The following is a 17,454-nucleotide window of genomic DNA, read 5'->3' on the forward strand; positions in this document are numbered from 1 at the left end:
AATGAGCAAAATACTCCAGTGAAATAAATTTGCTTTGGCCTTGCCCAGGCAATATTGCCATCTTAACAAAAGATTCTTTAGGTGGATCAAAGTACATAACTCAGGAACAAAGTGTCCTTTTGATAGAATTACTGAGGACAGCATGGGAGCTGGGGTGCATGGGGCGGGGGGAGAAGAACCAGGCCATGTGGCCTCAGATCTTTATTCATGATAAAGACATGTAAAAGGGCAAACTTAGGTTAATAGGCTGAGAGCTGGCAGGGAGCCCAGAGGCCACCCTGAATGGTCTTTCCAATGTAATGGGGCCTGGGTTCAAACCTGACCTCTCCTCCTCCTCCCCCCACCCCCGGGCCAGTCTCTTACCTGGGCCTCAAGGTCTTCACCTGTAAAATGAGGAGGAAGGCCTCATGGACCTGATGCTTCCAGCTGGCTTCCTTGGATCCTAACAAAGTGCCTCGTGCCCACAATGAACTTGTGGAAAAGGAGGCTGACTCGGGCCTACTCTTATCTCATCTGCCCAATGTCACAACCTCATGCACTGATCTTGCCCTTGTCCCCGCCACAGAAATCTTGGGCTTAATAATATGGTTTAGGAGGCTCACCTTCCTACACTGTGCCCCCAAACCCTGTCAGGGGCAGTTGTGGGAAATGGGGCGATCCCTTTCCTCCGTCTCCAGTTTCTAAAATTCTCCCTCTTTGGGATCTTCAGATGAAGGGCACCTTGTAATTATGAATGACCAGAAACTTGGAGAATGTTTAAAAAACTGCTACTTTTTCAGGGTGGCACAGTGGATAGGGCACCGGTCCTGGAAGCAGGAGGATCTGAGGTCAAGTCCGACCTCAGACACTTAAGTGTGTGACCTTGGACGAATCACTTAACCCCATGGCCTTCAATTAAAAAAAAAAAATATGTTTATAGAAACAAGCCCAAGGTGGGCCATGACTCGTGGGGGTCCCGGGGTCCTAGTCTGGGGCCAGAGGCACGTTTTTTTACTTTTTATTTAATTATTAATAAATTCAGTGCCAATAAAACACAAAACTTTTAAAAAATTCTGGTTATTCTTTTTATTTAATTATTAATAAATTCAGTGCCAATAAAACACCAAATTTTCAAAAACTTCTGTTTTTCCTTTTTAATTATTAATAAATTCAGTTCCAATAAAACACTGAATTTTTTTAAAATTCTGTTTTTTTCTTTTTATTTAGTTATTAATAAATCCAGTGCCAATAAAACACCAAATTTTTTAAAAATTCTGTTTTTACTTTTTATTTAATTAATAAATTCAGTTCCAATAAAACACCAAATTTTAAAAAATTCTGTTTTTCTTTTTATTTAATTATTAATAAATTCAGTGCCAATAAAACACCGAATTTTTTAAAAATTCTGTTTTTTCTTTTATTTAGTTATTAATAAATTCAGTGCCAATAAAACGCTGAATTTTTAAAAAATTCTGTTTTTACTTTTTATTAATTATTAATAAATTCAGTGCCAATAAAACACCGAATTTTTTAAAAATTCTGTTTTTTCTTTTTATTTAGTTATTAATAAATTCAGTGCCAATAAAACACCGAATTTTTAAAAAATTGTTTTTTATTTAGTTATTAATAAATTCAGTGCTTATAAAACGCCGAATTTCAAAAAAATTCTGTTTTTACTTTTTATTAATTATTAATAAATTTAATTCCAATAAAACACCGAATTTTTTAAAAATTCTGTTTTTTCTTTTTATTTAGTTATTAATAAATCCAGTGCCAATAAAACACCGAATTTTGAAAATCTTTTTTCTTTCTTCCCCTCCGGGAGGCTGAGGCCCGAGGGGGCCCGGGGCTGGCAGGGCGCTCCTCTCCCGTTCTACAGCCGGGGAAACTGAGGCCGCGGCCGGGGAAGGCTGGCCCTGGGGGAGGGGAGCTGGGGTCGGGGGTGGCGGGGCCCACCGTACCAGGCTGCGCAGGCCGTCCTCCAGGGAGCTCACGGTGAGCCGGGCCGCGGCCCGCAGCGCCCGCCGCGCGAAGTCCACGGCGCCGCGGAGGTGCAGGTGCGTGATGCGGCACGCGGAGGCCGGCGAGGCCAGGGAGCACCAGTCGGGAGCCTCCGCCATGGCTGCACTGACCCGGGCCGCCGCGGGGAGGGCGGGGCCGCCGTGTGGGGGCGGGGCCGCCGCGGTGGGGGCGGGGCCGCCGCGGGGAGGGCGGGGCCGCCGCGGGGAGGGCGGGGCCGCCGCGGGGGGGCGGGGCCGCCGCGGGGAGGGCGGGGCCGCCGCGGGGAGGGCGGGGCCGCCGGCCGGCCCGGGGCATGCCGGGAAGCCGAGTCCGGAAGGGCCGCCGCACTACGAGTCCCGTGAGGCCTCGCGGCCGGGGGGAGCCGCGCTTCCCCGGCTCCTGCGGGACCCCGTCCCCCCGGGGAAGGGGTCTCCGCCTAGGCGGGGAGCCTCGCGGCGAGCCCCTCCCCCTCCCCACCACGTGGCACCGTGGGCCTCCGCCGAACCGAATTGGCAGCCGGGAGCCGAGCCCTCTCTCGCTCATTGGCTCCTGTCAGTCAACATGGGCGGGGCGAGAAGGTCCAAGATGTAAAAGCACTTGGCGCCTTCTCTATCCGTACTCCTCGTTAGTATAGTGGTGAGTATCCCCGCCTGTCACGCGGGAGACCGGGGTTCGATTCCCCGACGGGGAGACGTAACTTGTTTTAGTTTTTTTTCTTTTCATTTAACTATCAATAAATTCAGTGCAAATGAAAAGGTTAATTTATTTTTATTTAATTATTAATAAATTCAGTGCAAATAAAACAAAATAAATTCAGTGCCAAACCACAGAATTTTTTTAAATTCTTTTTTAAATTTTAAAATTCTTTTTTAAAATTCTAAATTTTTTAAAATTCTGTTTTTTTATTTTATTTAATTAATAATAAATTCAGTGCCAATAAAACACCGAATTTTTAAAAAATAATTCTGTTTTTTCTTTTTATTTAATTATTAATAAATTCAGTGCCAATAAAACACCGAATTTTTAAAAAATAATTCTGTTTTTTCTTTTTATTTAATTATTAATAAATTCAGTGCCAATAAAACACCGAATTTTTTTTTAAAAAATTGTTTTTCTTTTTATTTAATTATTAATAAATTCAGTGCCAATAAAACGCCGATTTTTTTAAAAATTGTTTTTCTTTTTATTTAATTATTAATAAATTCAGTGCCAGTAAAACACCGAATTTTTAAAAAATAATTCTGTTTTTTCTTTTGATTTAATTATTAATAAATCCAGTGCCAATAAAATACCGAATTTTTTAAAAATTTTTATTTAATTATTAATAAATTCAGTACAAATAAAACACCAAATTTTTAAAAAATCTTTTTAAATTTAATTATTAATAAATTCAGTGCAAATTAAACACCCAATTAAAAATTGTTTTTTCTTTTTATTTAATTTTTAATAAATTCAGTGCAAATGAAAAACCTATTAAAAAAAACATTTGAAAATAGGCTCTAGAACTCTAACCTAATCCTTTTCATTGTTGTTTTACTCAGCCAGCAAGGAAGTGGGGGCATAAAAGAGCCTCACTCTAATTGGAGAAATTAGTGATCAGTGATCAAGGACTCAGATTCTGCACCTTTGAATACCTTCTAAGTAATAGGCATTCAAGAAATCTTTGTGGATTGAAAAAATTCTACTTAATGAGGACCTTACTGTGCGCAGTGAAATATGCAAGACCCTAGGGAGACAAGGATCTCATGCAATAAGGATGCAGACAATAGAAAAGAATACCCAATGGGTGTGCAGATCACCTGTGGTTTTTTTATTTTATTTTATTTTATTTTTTATTCTTTTTTCACCTGTGTCTTTCAAGGAAGCCAAGAACTTTCAGACATACCAAGTCTCCTGAGCAAAGGCCCTCAGAAATCAGACTGATGTCTAGGACTGGAGGGTAATTCAATTTAATCAAGAGGCCAGAGGAGAGACAAATTATTGAGAGATTTGAATGGCAATTTAATGAACCTGAACTCCACTCATTAAGCAATAGGGACCTGCTCTTGATTTTTTTGTTTGTTTTTTAAAGCAGATGATTAGCATGACCAGATGTACACGGGTAAATCTGAAGGATGGATGAGAAGAGCAAAGAATTGATCTCTTAGGAGATCAATGCTTTAATCCAGACAAGGTAATTCTGCTATGAAAACACTTGCTGATAACACATTACTTATCTTCTCAATGGGTGGGGAGGGATAGGAGGAAGGGAGAGAATTTTGAACTCAATTTGAAAAAAAAAATGTTAAAGTAGTAATAAATTCAAAAAGAGAATGGTGAAATTCATTGGAATTAGCAATAAGCAATAACATTCAACTTTCAAATGTGGTAGACTTGGTAGTCTTATTGACAAAAGTCATGAAAGCAGAAAGAACAAATGATGAAGAGTAAGCTACATTTGAAGTGTCCCTGAAACATGCAATTGTTTGTAGATGCCATCTGAAGTTTGGGAGAGATATTAGATGTAGAGAAATATATTTAGGAATTACTGTTTACAGGTGCTACTTGAAGTGGTGAAGGAATGAAAGAGAGCACCAAAAGAAAAATCAGAGAGAAAAGAGCCATGAATCACATTCAGCTTTGTTCCTCTCTCCAATCCCTATACTTTCTCACCCATGTAATTCTACAGTCTAGAAACAAATTAGGACCAGTTGAACAGATAGCTTCTTCCTTGGGCAGACTTAAGGCCACCCTCCCCAACCACAGTCAGATGCCAGTCGTCCAGAGATGGGATCTGGTAATTGAGATATTTGAGGTGTGAGAATATTCTTGACTAGGAAATCCTATGCCTGTCTCAGTTGTAGGAACCATGGACACTGCATCCTCTCAGAAGTTTCTTCCTGGTTGTTGATGGTTTCATGGAACCCCTTTTAGATAGCCAAGAAATAAGCCCTATGATGTAGAGAAGACCATATGAAATTCCACTTAAGTCCTTCCGGAAAAGGTGTTTTCCAATAAGTTCTGGATTTAAGTTATGAATATTCTACTTGAAATTGGATTCTCTTCTTCTCTTGTACACATTAAGAAAAAAATCTACCCTGATTTCTCAATCAGTCAGGTAGATATTTGTTAAGTCAGCAAATTATTATTAAATGCCTACTATGTGCTAAACTTTGAGGACACAAAGAAACCTAAACCAGTCCCTCTGCTCAAGAAGTCTAATGGTGGAGGCTATATGCAAAAAACAATATACACGCAATATGTGGACAGAATAATTTGGGGATAATCACAGAAAGAAGATGCTATTATTGAAAGTTGGAATTAGAAGAAAGCCAGAGAAGCTAGGAGGAAGAAGAAATGAAAAAGGAAGGAATTTCAAGCATGGGTGATGGTCTTGAAAAGGCAGAATTGGGAAATGGAGTGTTGTGTTGGAGGAATACCCTGGAAGTTAGTGTCATGGGATCAAAAATAAATGAGGGAGGAAGGAAAGGGAGGGAGGGGCCAGTTTATGAAGGGATTTAAATGTCAGATGGAGGATGTCATGTTTGATCTTGAAAGTAATGGGGGTGGCTAGGTGGCTAGTGGATAAAGCACCGGCCCTGGAGTCAGGAGTACCTGGGTTCAAATCTGGTCTCAGACACTTAATAATTACCTAGCCGTGTGGCCTTGGGCAAGCCACTTAACCCCCTTGCCTTGCAAAAACTAAAAAAAAAAAAAAAGTAATGGGGAGCCATTGGAGATTATTGAATGGGAGCAGGAGCGTGAACTGCTCAGTTCTGTCCTTTAGGAAGAGCAGTATGATAGCTGCAGTATGATAGCTGCAGTATGATAGCTGCAGTATGATAGCTGAGTGGAAGGAGGGGTGGTATGAACTGAGAAAACATTACTGAGCAATAGAGAAAAAGAAGATAGCAATGAGCAACTAATAGCACGCTATCAATCTCTCTTCCTGGCCCTGAGTCAGAGAGAGGGGTAGTTACTGAACTTTGCCCCATACCTACATCTCTTGGGACCCAAAGCTCTCTTCAGGGTGTGACTCAAGTACCATATCCTATACAAGGCCTTTCCTGATGTCATTAGGTATTGTTATCGGAGTCCTCCAATGGTGGTACATGACAACCGGTCCTCAGATGAGGTGCTTTTTCCTTCCAAGGGATTCAAGCATAATACTCTCTCTAAGCTACCCTCCATCAAATTTATACTCACAGGTTGGATCAGGCAACTATTCCAAGTTCAAAGTAATCTGAAAGACTGAGCTCCTAAAACATAGCTCATGAGCCCCCATCAGTACATTTACCTTTACTAGTCAGCCATGAAATACAATCAGTCTAAAACAAGAATATTAAGATAGGGAATCCTATGTCTGGTCTCAGACACTATCATTTAACCTAATTCTGCCTCAATTTCCTTATCTACAAAATGAAATAATAGTAGTTCCCATCTCAGTACTGTTGTGAGGATGAATGAGATAATACTTGTAAACTTTAAAGCATTAGAGAAATGCTAGCTAAAGTTGGTGTGCAACTAGATTGGCTGTAGGAATATGAATTCTGAGAATAATGAGGAATATGAATTCTCTTGGACCATTTCCTAAACCTTAGAAAGGCTCTGATCCATGGAATGTGTCTTTTGAGGGAATTTCCATGCTGAAAAAATATCACAAATCCTTGAAATATATCTTCTGGGTAGCTAGGTAGCACAGCAGATAGAGTACCAGCCCTGGAGTCAGGAGGACCTGGGTTCAAATGTGACCTCAGACACTTAATAATTACCTAGCTGTGTGGCCTTGGGCAAGTCACTTAACCCCAATGTCTTGCAAAAACCTAAAAAAAGAAAAAGAAATATATCTTCTACATATCTCAGTCAATACATGTCTAATGTGTGCCAGTCCCTGGGCTAGTACCAGGACATTGTACAAATCTAATTATTCAACAATCCCTGTCCTCAAAGAGCTTACATTCTGACAAGGAAGAGAAGGGTATTCTTGCACTCTAATTGGGGACCTAAGTATATATTTACATGTTCACATTTATATATTTATGTAGATATAATTGTATGCTTATCATTATGCAAATTGATTAAATGAGGGAGCTAAATACAAATTAACTTGAGAGGAAGAATAAAGGAGGATGGGGAAAATCAGGAAAGACTTCAAGTAGAAGGTGGTGTTTGAGCTATATCTAGAAGGAAGTGAGGGATTCTTTGAGGGAAAATGAGGAGAGAAATACTTTCCAGGCATGAAGGATTTTTAATGCAAAGGTTTGGAGATGGAAAATGAGTTTTATTGGTGAGGTGAGAGAAGCCAGCTTGATGTAAAATAAAGTTTGGGAAAGAGACCAATGTACAATGGAGTTAGAAAGATGGTTTAAAGCCAGGTAGGTTTGGGGATAGACCCCAAACTGAGGAGTTTATACTTGATCCTAGAGAAAATAGTTAGAAAATGATTTTGACAACTGTGGGGACAATGGAAGATGGGAGAGGGAAAAGACTTGAAACTGAGAACCAATTAGGAAGGCATTATAACAGTCAAGCTAAAGAGCATTAAGAGCATGAACTAAAAAGGACTATTATTTCTTGTTTTTCTAACTGATTTATATACGAAACATGGACAATGACTGAATCAGGTGAAAGATGACTATGGAAAGGAGACTGGGCTGGATTTGAATCCCTTTCATTAATCTAATTATATGATCTTAGGTAGGTCCCTACCTCACTGGGCCCTGGTTTCCACCAGTGTGTAAATTGATGGAATTGAACTAGATAATTTTTCTAGATTCCTTCTAGCTCTAAATTTGTGATCCCACCATTCAGTAAAGAACCTAGACTGCTGTTGGCCCCTAAGGATTTAGTAACAGAAATGTATTAGGAAATGTCATTAAGGTTTGGAAATGTAGGAAGTTACAGATGAGGTATTAACATCTTCCTGATGAGTATCCAGCAACTTCCTTTGGGGGCTATTTTTGATCTCAAACAGGATATTTCATCTGAAACAGAATCTACTTTTTTCCAAACAAACACTGACATGTTGACTTAAGTAACTATTTGACTGAGCCTCTGTCAGCCAGGGGCCATTTTCAAAATGGCCCAGATGTTTAAAGCACAGACCTGGTACAAATGTGAGAGTTTATATTTATTGCTTATAAATAAAATTGTGATTTAACAAAATAAATGATTAAAAGGAATAGAAATGACTCAGAAAAAAATGGAGTGAAGTCTCCTACCCCAGCATTCAAATTTCAATTCTCTGTGCCCCGTACTATACCAAGGCATATATTCTGTGATGGACAAATACTAAGTACCAAGTATAATAAGTCAAAAATAAATGGTCTCTGTCTGCCAGGAACTTATTTACATTCACCTGGCATAGGAGGAGAAAACAGCAAGCACATGTTAGAGAAGGACTAAGGATGAAAGCATTTTATGTTTCCACTGATTCTAAACTTGTCTAAAACCTGAGATCTTCACCATCCTGGATTTCTTCAGAAACATGGAATTTTGTTTTCTTCCAGGCTCAACTCAGGTACCAACCTCCTCCATGAAGCTTTCCCTGCATTCCACCCAAGGGATTCTTTCTTCCTGGGGCCATTGCCAGTTGTCTTGGACCTATATATTGCCACTGGACCCCGGTGACACTAGAAGAGAAAGTGAGTCTGAGGACTTTGTACAGTTCTGCCTCACTCAAATGGTATTCACTTGTAACACAAAGTATTACCCTTCCTATGGATCCTCTTCAAAAAACAATCTTTTTTTCTTCATGGATTTCCTAGGTATTTTCTCTGCATCTCTCCTTCTTACCCTCCAGGGCAGCTAGGTAGCACAGTGGGTGGAGCGCTGGTCTTGGATTCAGAAAGACAGGAGTTTGAATTGGGCCTCAGACACTTTCCACTTTCTAGCTATGTGACCTTGGACAAGTCAGTTAATCCTGATTGCCTTTTATCCAGGACCATCTCCAGTCGTCCTGATTCGTATCTGGCCACTGGACCCAGATGACTCTGGAGGAGAAAGTGAGGCTGGTGACTTAGCACAGCACCCCTTACTCAAATCCAATTCATGTCCTTGTCATGGTTTCATGGCATCATGACACTCCTGATGCCATGGTCTTCTTAAAAAATAAAGGACAAATGTTCTCACCCTCCTCATCTCTCAAGTATCTACCAACCAAGGTAGGTCATTCCCTGTCTTGAATCATATAGTGTTTTAGGCTTCTCTACTCTCCAAAAGAATGAAAGATCCTTGAGGATCAGATCCATTTTTTTCTCATATGAACACCTCCAGTGTCTTGCACATGGCGGACAAATTATAAATATTTGTGGCACAGGAATGCTGCTGTCCCTCCATTTATATTTTTGAACCAGACTTGTAATTTCATAGTTAGAGTAAAGTCTCTTTATGGGGTAACCTGCCTGACCAGAGTAGTCATTATTAAACTTTAATATTACATACAGGGGCATCTAGGTGGTGCAGCGAATAGAGCACTGGCCCTGGAGTCAGGAGGATCTGAGTTCAAATCCGACCTTGGACACTTAATCACTACCTAGCTGTGGGGCCTTGGGCAAGTCACTCAACCTCACTGCCTTGCAAAAAGCAGACAAAAACCAAAAAACTTTAATATTACAAAACTCCCTTATTGTGATGGGGCATTGGTTCTCTTTGAAATCAGAGGACAAACAACAGCCACCTACTCTGCCAATGAATCAATAATAAGTCCAATCAGAAAACAGTCATTTGTGAAACAAAGAGTGGGGCTACCAAGCAGCTGTCACAGTACTAGGGACCCAGATACTAGAAAAATGAGGGGTGGAAATTCAACAAAGAGCCGGCAGCCCAGTGAACCCAGTACTGAGCCCCTAAATGACTGATCCAAGGCTCCCTTTTCTAGGGACAAGAATCATTTCAATATCTAAAGTGAATTTACATGTGGGCAGGGGGTTCAACAGCTCCCTCAACCATGAAGGTTAAAGTAATAAAAGAAAAGAGAAATCATCTGGTCTTTATGTACAAAAATATGGGATATATAAAAATATGATTCACATTTATATGATAATTTAAGATTGACAAATAACTTTAGATTTAGATGCTGCTGGAAAAACAACTGAACGCACCAACCCAGCACCTAGGAGCCTGGCGGCTCTATTTGCGCCCCCCTCCACACACAGTTATTCAATCAGACAGCAGTTACGAAGCTGTAGGGCCAGATCTTGGGCTTAAAACTGGAGATACAGAGAAAGAGCTAGTCAGTCGCTGCCCTCAGTGAGCTTCCAGTCTTTGGGGGAGAGCTGGGAGGTGGAGATGAGGAAGGAGGAAGGACATTGGTAAGCTTGGCCCAGAGAAGGGCAGCTGAAAGACCTCACAGGGATGACAGTGGGGATGAAGGAAGGATGAAGGAAGGATGAAGGAAGTGGTACTGGGGTGGGGGGGTTAGTTTGGAAAAGACTTGGGGAAGTATAATAGTCATCCTCAGGTATTTAAAAGAGGAGGATTAGAAAGGTAGAGCTAAAAGGGCAAATGTGAAAAATCCAGAAGAGCATGCTCCTACCTGAACTGATTCAGAGATTTTGGTGAGTTCCTGCCTTGAATTTGCATTTGAAAAAATTCTCAAGCCAACCCATATTCATTTCTCTCCAACTTTGCTCCTGACTCTCCAGACTTTTACACATTTTCCCCCAACTTTATTTCCCAGACCACCCCCTCCCACTTTGTGATTGCTGAGTCATTTTAGTCATGCCTGACTCTTTGTGATCCCATTTTGGAGTTTTCTTGGTAAAAATCCTGAAATGGTTTTCCATTTCCTTATTCCAAGATGAGGAAACTGAGGTAATCAGGGTTAAATGACTTGCTCAGAGTCACACAGCCAGTAAGCATCTAAGGCCAGATTTAAACTTGGGTCTTCTTGACTCAATTGTACAACCTAGTTGCCCTCTCACTTTACAGCTTCCTTTGATGTATTTTCCTGATTAGAATATAAGCTCCTTGAGTGTGGGGGCTGTTCTTTTTGCCTTTATTTGCATGTCCATCTCTTGGCAAAGTGTTAAACTCTTCATCAATTATCTATCTATCAACTATGTGGTCTATTATTAAATATATCCATCCATTTACCTATCAGGCCATCCTTTTATCTCCATCTCATTAATGTATCAGAATAAGGCAGCCCTAAAACAGTGGAGGCCTATATAGCCAGTTGAATAGTTTTTATTTTGAAGAACTATCATCTCTAGAAACCAATTCAAGTATAAAATACATTTTATTTGATGCCTATTTCCTTTGTGGGAATTGCTCAGTCTCTGCCAAGTTCTCAAGAGTGGAAAAATGTATGCCATGGAGCTAGTGTATTATGTGGGGGCAAGAAGTTTCTCATCGTTATTTATCAGGATTATACAAACACTTTAGTAGATAAACATAATGCCAGACTAATTTTTCCCACTGACCCCATCCTTCATGTTAGTGTACATGGATAAAAAAAAAGAGAGAGAAGATTGATTAATGTCTGGGCCACTTTGAATACCTTGAGAATCCAGGTGCAGGGGAGAGGAGGGAGCCCACAGAGGAAGGTAGCACAGGTGTGCCCATAGTCCCACTACATCATGAAATCCCCCAGGCTTGGCATCACTTCAGTTGGGACTACATGGATGAGACAAAGTCTTGGAAAATAGTCCCTGAGACTCAGTGTTTTTCTTGGCAACCTCAGCTCTAAAATGGGTGGAGTTCTGAAGGATGGAATTGTTTGCGTGCAAGGAGACCTATTAAACAAATGGGTGTTGTGGATTTTTCCCTAGCTTTCCAGGGAAAGAAATAAGATTTTCAGTTGACCTGGACAACTGAAGGAAAGGAGGAGGGGAAGGAAGCAGGCAAAGAAAATGTCAAGGAAATATGAATTAGGGATGGAGCTGGAAAGTCATGAGGCCAGTGATTGGGATTGGACAGAACCTGGGATTTTAAAGTCCCTTTTCCATTGTCAACTTAGAGTTGACTCCTTGTCTGACTTGAGTATTAAAATGTTGTATATAACAGTGAAAGGCTAAATGATTTGCTCAGGATCACCCAGGCACTGAGTATCAAAAACAGGATTTGAACTCAGATCTCCCTGGCTTCCATGAGGCCTCTGTGAAATTTAGTATATATTTTTAAAAAAAGAAATAATCCAAATGTTTTAGAGATTGCCTGTTTCATTTGTGGTTCTTTTCTTTGTGTGTGGAAATGTTTGTGTTTGTGTTTGTCAGATTCATAAGACAAAAATATAAAAAAGGAATAAAGGGAGACCAAAAAAATACGAAACCCATGTGTCAAGTAAATATATAGAACTCTGTATCGGGTACAATATGGATAAACCAAACGATCTGCGGGCCTTGCCGCATCCAATCCTCACACCCTTCCTATGAGGCTGGTAGAACAGGATTATCATTCCCATTTTCCAGAGAAAGAAATTGAAGCCCTAGGAGTTTAAATGACCTCTTGTTTGTTGTTTGTCTTTCATTCTCAAATTGGACCCTGATATTGGGAAGGTGATGCTATGATTTGCCATAAATTGGATTTAAGTAAGGGGAGACTGTGCAAGTACCTATGACTTGTTTTCTTTCCTTCCCTCTCCGCTCAACTGATCAGTGTACTGTTATTGGAAGAACAATGGACTTAAGCCCTTCAGTGTTGTGATTTACCTTGTGACCTTGGGATAAATCATTTAACCCCCTTGGGCTTTGGTTTCTTCAAGGTCTAGATAAAGGATCCTAGAACCTAACTCTCCTACTTCCCAATTGTTTAACATTGAGCAAATCACTGAATCTCCTTGGGCCTTAGTTTTCTCATCAGTAATTTGAAGAGGTTGGACTAGACTAGACTAGACTGATCTCAAAGGTTTCTTCCAAGTCTAAGTCCTATGACAGATCCTAGATGCTAAGACTGGGGTTCTTAAGGCAAGGCAAAGAGCCTCCAGGAGATGTTTAGGAATGATTGTCCCTCAGACTGAGTGCGAGATACTCTCGGTAACATCCCTGACTTCTGCTATAGGGCAGGACTTTTTCTCGTTGTTCAATCATTTCCATTGTGTCTGACTTTTTATGACCCCATTTGAGGTTCTTTTGGTAAAGATACTGGAGCAGTTTACCATCTCTTTCAGTTCATTTGACAGATGAGGAAACTGAGACAAGCAGGGGTAAGTGACTTGCCCAGGGTCACCCAGCTAGAAAGTGTTGGGTCTGAGGTCACATTTGAACTCAGATCTTCCAGACTCCAAGTGGAATATTCCATCCACTGCACCATTTAGTTGCTCAAAGGCAAACAGAGGGACATGTGATGTCAAATACAGAAAATGGTTTAGAATGCCATCTTGGTTAGAATAAAGAGTTCGTGAGGAGGAAGAAATGAGGATCGACTAGCAAAGAGAAGCCAATGCCAGATTGTGAAGGGTTTTTAACACTAAATAGAGGAAGGTGTATTTGGTGGGAGAGGTAAAAGGAAGTCCCTGGAGTCTATCGAGTAGGGTAATGACATGATCAGCCCCTGTGCTATGGGGATTCTGCTGCAGAAGCTCATGTAGAAGAGGAGTTGGGGGAGAGCCCAGATAGGATGTCTGGATACCAGTTGGGAAGCTGCTACTGTTGGTCAGGCTAGGGGTGATGAGGACCTGAACCAGGGTGCCGAGAAGGGGATGTGTGCATTCAAGAAATACTGTGGTAGCCAAAGGCCTAAGAGTTTGACTGAACGCAGGGTGAGTGCACCAGATGGACTCCTGGCTGAGGAAGCTGGGTATCTGGAAGAGGGTGGTGTCCCAGGAGAAATAGGGATACTTGAAGGAGTTGGTTTTTGGGGAAGATGACGTGTGAATTTGAGATGCCAATGGAATGTCCATAGGGAGATGTCCAACAGGCAACTGAAGATGCAGGACTGGAGATAATATAATTGGGAATAATCTGCTTAGAGAAAATGATTGGTGAACCTTGAGAGTAGAGAAGATAATGAAGAGAGATTGTGGAAGGAGAGAAGAGAACACCACTGGTACAGTCCTGAGGAGAGGACCTTACGGGAGGTGAGAAGGAGCAACAAATGGATGTTGCTGTTATTACTATTTCATTTCTTGTCTCTATGTGGGTTTTTATTTATTTATTTTGGCAAAGATACTACAATGGTTTGTCTTTTTCTTATCTCATTTTTACAGATGAGGAGACTGAGACAGTGTTAAATGACTTGCCCAAGGTTACACAGCTAGTTAGTGTCTGAGATCAGATTTGAACTCAGGAAGATGAGTCTCCCTGAATCCAGATCCAGTGCTCTATCCACTATGCTTCCTAGCTTCCCCAGCAAGAACCAAGGAAAAGAGTATTCCTTTCCCTTCTTTCTTCTCATTTCTTTTTCTTCTCTCTTCCTTTCCTCTTTCTTCTGTTCCCATTTTTCCTCTGTCCCTTCTTCCTAATCTTTCCTCTCTTTCATCTCTTTCCCCTTTCCCTTTCCTCCTCCCACCCCAGTCTCTCTTGTCTGTGACTCTCTCTTTCACTATTTCTTTTTTCTCTTATTTCTTTTTCTCCAAATCCAGGTCTCTTCTTCCTTTCCCTGTCCATCTCTCTCTTCCATCCCTTTACCCTTTCTCTTCTAAACCAAAGGATCATTTCCCTTTATGTCCCAACCAGATAATGGCTCCTGTCAAATAGTTGACTTCCTCCAGATTTTTTTCCCTTCCCTCTAGTCAGCCAGTTTTCAACCCCAAATGAGGCAGCATTCCGTGGCTGCTTTGGAAACTAAAGATATTCCTGAAACTACAAAAATGAGAAGCCTACAGTGTGGAAGAAAGACCTGCAACAGGCCTGGTCAACTTAAACGCCAATGAATTCAACAATTAGAGGCCTCTTCTTCCTTCCAGATCCTCCCTACCACACTCCTCAGCCCCCATTATTTGTAACCTATTCATTGCCCCTGTTGCTTCTGGTTCCAAACTCTTTGCTTACTGCCAATGAGAAGTATAGCACTTTTTAAAACACTTATTTTTAAAAAAAATTTTGCATGTCAGTGGGGTTAAGGTCACACAGCTAGGTAACTGTTAAGTGCCTGAGGCTGGATTTGATCTTTAAGACTTCTCAAGAATTCCTCCTAAGCCATCATTTTTTTACTTGGATCCCTCCTGCTTCCCTCCTTCTTCCTTCTACCTTCCCTCCCCCAGGTCTTTATCTCTTCCCCAACTTTCTTCTCCCTTACTTCTCTTCAGAACTGATTCTATACAGAAGGCAGAAAAAGAAACTCTCTATGGTATGAGTTGAAGGTCAGTGAGAACTCCATAGTATTAGTCCCTCTGGTCCCTGGCTGCCCCACTGTTCTGGCTATGTCACTATCTTCCCACCCATTAATCATTGAGATCAAGTACTAATCTGGCAAGATCTTTTGGAATCTTGACTCAACATTCACCCATTATTTGCTGACGTGTGTTTGTAAGTCTTTTATGTTTTCCGCATTTCTTTGGTGACCAAGATAAACTGATTTAGGTCACAATGTTCAGATGGTGCTAAAAGCTAAGAATACCAATATTAGTTCCTAGTCTCAAAGAGCTTATTCTCTAATGGGGGGGGCAGTCATGAGTGGAACAGGGGCCCTTCCTGAAAGTGGTCTAAACAAGCAGTCACTGGTTAGGAGAAAGGGCATTTATGGGTTTTCAGAGTGGGAAGGGGGTGATGATGAAGAGAAGTCTGGACATTAGAATTATGAGTAAAATGAGGCGGCAGAAATAATAAATTGCTATCTTATATTTGATATCTACCATTTTGTCTAATGAGTATCTTTTTAGAAAAGACCCTGAGAATTCTCCTTATGGATATGGTAAATATATAGGCTTTGTTTAAGAGATTTCTCTGGGTACTCAGGTATATAGGATGACTCTGTCTTACTCTGCCTCACTTAAATCTAATTTGTAAGTGATGCCATTAGTCCTCTTTGAAAACAAAGGATGCACAAAATAATAACAGAGAGCCAGAGCACACAGGAGATAGCCTGCCCCTCTGCCTTTAGAGTTAGGCTTTCCCAGGAATGAATTCCAGCGGCTTCAGTCCACAGCTAGACTTTAGCTTTTTGTGTGAAAGAGCCTCCTGGACCACAGATAACATGCAATCAGTAAGTACAAGGGGATGTGGGGAGAGGAGGGGAGAGACTAGCAGCTAGGAAAACTTAGGAAGGGCCTCACAGAGGAAATAAGCTGCATTTTCATAGAAACCAGGAATTTCAAGAGATGGAAATGAGGAGGGATGGGGGGAATGCAAAGACAGAAATTATAGAATCTTAGAGCTAAAAGGAAACTTAAAGGCCACCAAGACCACACCCCTTCTCATTTTATTAGAAACTGAGGCACAATGAGCTTAAGGGACTTGCCCAGAGTCACACAGTAGGCATCCAGGGCAAGATCTGAACCCAAGTCTTCCTGACTCCAAGTCCAGTACTCTTTCCATGACCCCCTCAAGGTTGTTCTCCAGTTCAAATGAGATCATAGAAAGATACTGTTAACTTGTCCACGGTCAATAAACTAGTATGTCCAAGGCAAGATTTGAACTTGGGTCTTTCAGACCTCCAAATAGACAGTCATTCAGTGCAGCTTCCAAGGATTCTGGAATATTGCGCGTGAGATACTGCAGCAGCAAGAATGTCAGGTGGACTGGACCAAAGTGAGTCCTTTAACTGTTGGATATCCTCCTGTAAAAACCAGAGTGGACCAATTGTGGCGGCCCCTGCCCATTATCCTTGTTCCCAAGGATGCTGAGGCTGGCAGATCTCTTTGAGTTTGGGCTTCTTAGCTTTTCTGGACTAAATTGATCAAGTATCCATGTGAAGTTAAGAAGAGAGGGACAACGGGTGGCTTATGGAGGGGCAAGCCCAGATTGGAAATGGAGCAAGTCAAAGTTTTTATGCCTATCAAAGTATGAGTAGTTTTAGTATTTCAGTGGATTACCTAAAAATAAGAACTGTCTTGTTTGTTTATATTTATATTCCCCACATTTAGCAGTGTCTGGCACATAGGAAACACTTCAGAAATGCTTTCTCCATCCATCTGCCTGTTTATCTATCTATCCATCCATCCTTCTATCTAATCTATTAATCAATATATCCATCTATCTAATCTATCTGTCCATCTGGCTAATCTATCAATCAATATATCTATCCATCCATTCATCTAATCTGCTTGTCTATCTGTCTGTCTGTCATTCTGTCTATCTGTCCAGCTGTCATTGAAGACACTAAGGTCATCCACTGCAGCCTAGACCACTGCCACTCATCTTGACTTTTGCCTTACCACTGGGCTTTGCTGCCTCTAGGAAAGAGAGTGAGGCTGACAACTGTTTGCAATTCTGCCTCACTAAAATCCAATTCATGTACAAGGCAAGGCATCACTCACGATGTCATTTATCCTCTTCAAAAAAGAATGATGAACAACAACAATCTATCATCTTTTTTCTGCCTCTGTCTCTCTTCTTTCTAATCAGTCTCTGTTTCTTTCTGTCTTTCTGTCTCTCTTAATAAATATTTATTCAC

General features: G+C 41.0%; 1 protein-coding gene and 1 non-coding gene across 2 annotated transcripts in view; one reads left to right on the top strand and one right to left on the bottom strand.

The window, feature by feature from the left end:
* The window catches only part of LTA4H (leukotriene A4 hydrolase), a 35,152-nt gene extending 33,038 nt beyond the window's left edge, over nt 1–2,114 (bottom strand). The window contains exon 1 of the mRNA XM_074226623.1: nt 1,941–2,114. Coding sequence (XP_074082724.1) covers nt 1,941–2,099 — 159 coding nt within the window. The 5' untranslated portion in view covers nt 2,100–2,114. The remainder of the gene's footprint in view (nt 1–1,940) is intronic.
* A 485-nt stretch (nt 2,115–2,599) lies between these two features.
* TRNAD-GUC (transfer RNA aspartic acid (anticodon GUC)) lies at nt 2,600–2,671 on the top strand. The gene has a single exon. It is a non-coding gene; the product is annotated as a tRNA-Asp (tRNA).
* The last annotated feature ends 14,783 nt before the right edge of the window (nt 2,672–17,454 follow it).

This window comes from Macrotis lagotis, chromosome 2, assembly GCF_037893015.1.
Source record: "Macrotis lagotis isolate mMagLag1 chromosome 2, bilby.v1.9.chrom.fasta, whole genome shotgun sequence".
Lineage (NCBI taxonomy): Eukaryota > Metazoa > Chordata > Mammalia > Peramelemorphia > Peramelidae > Macrotis > Macrotis lagotis.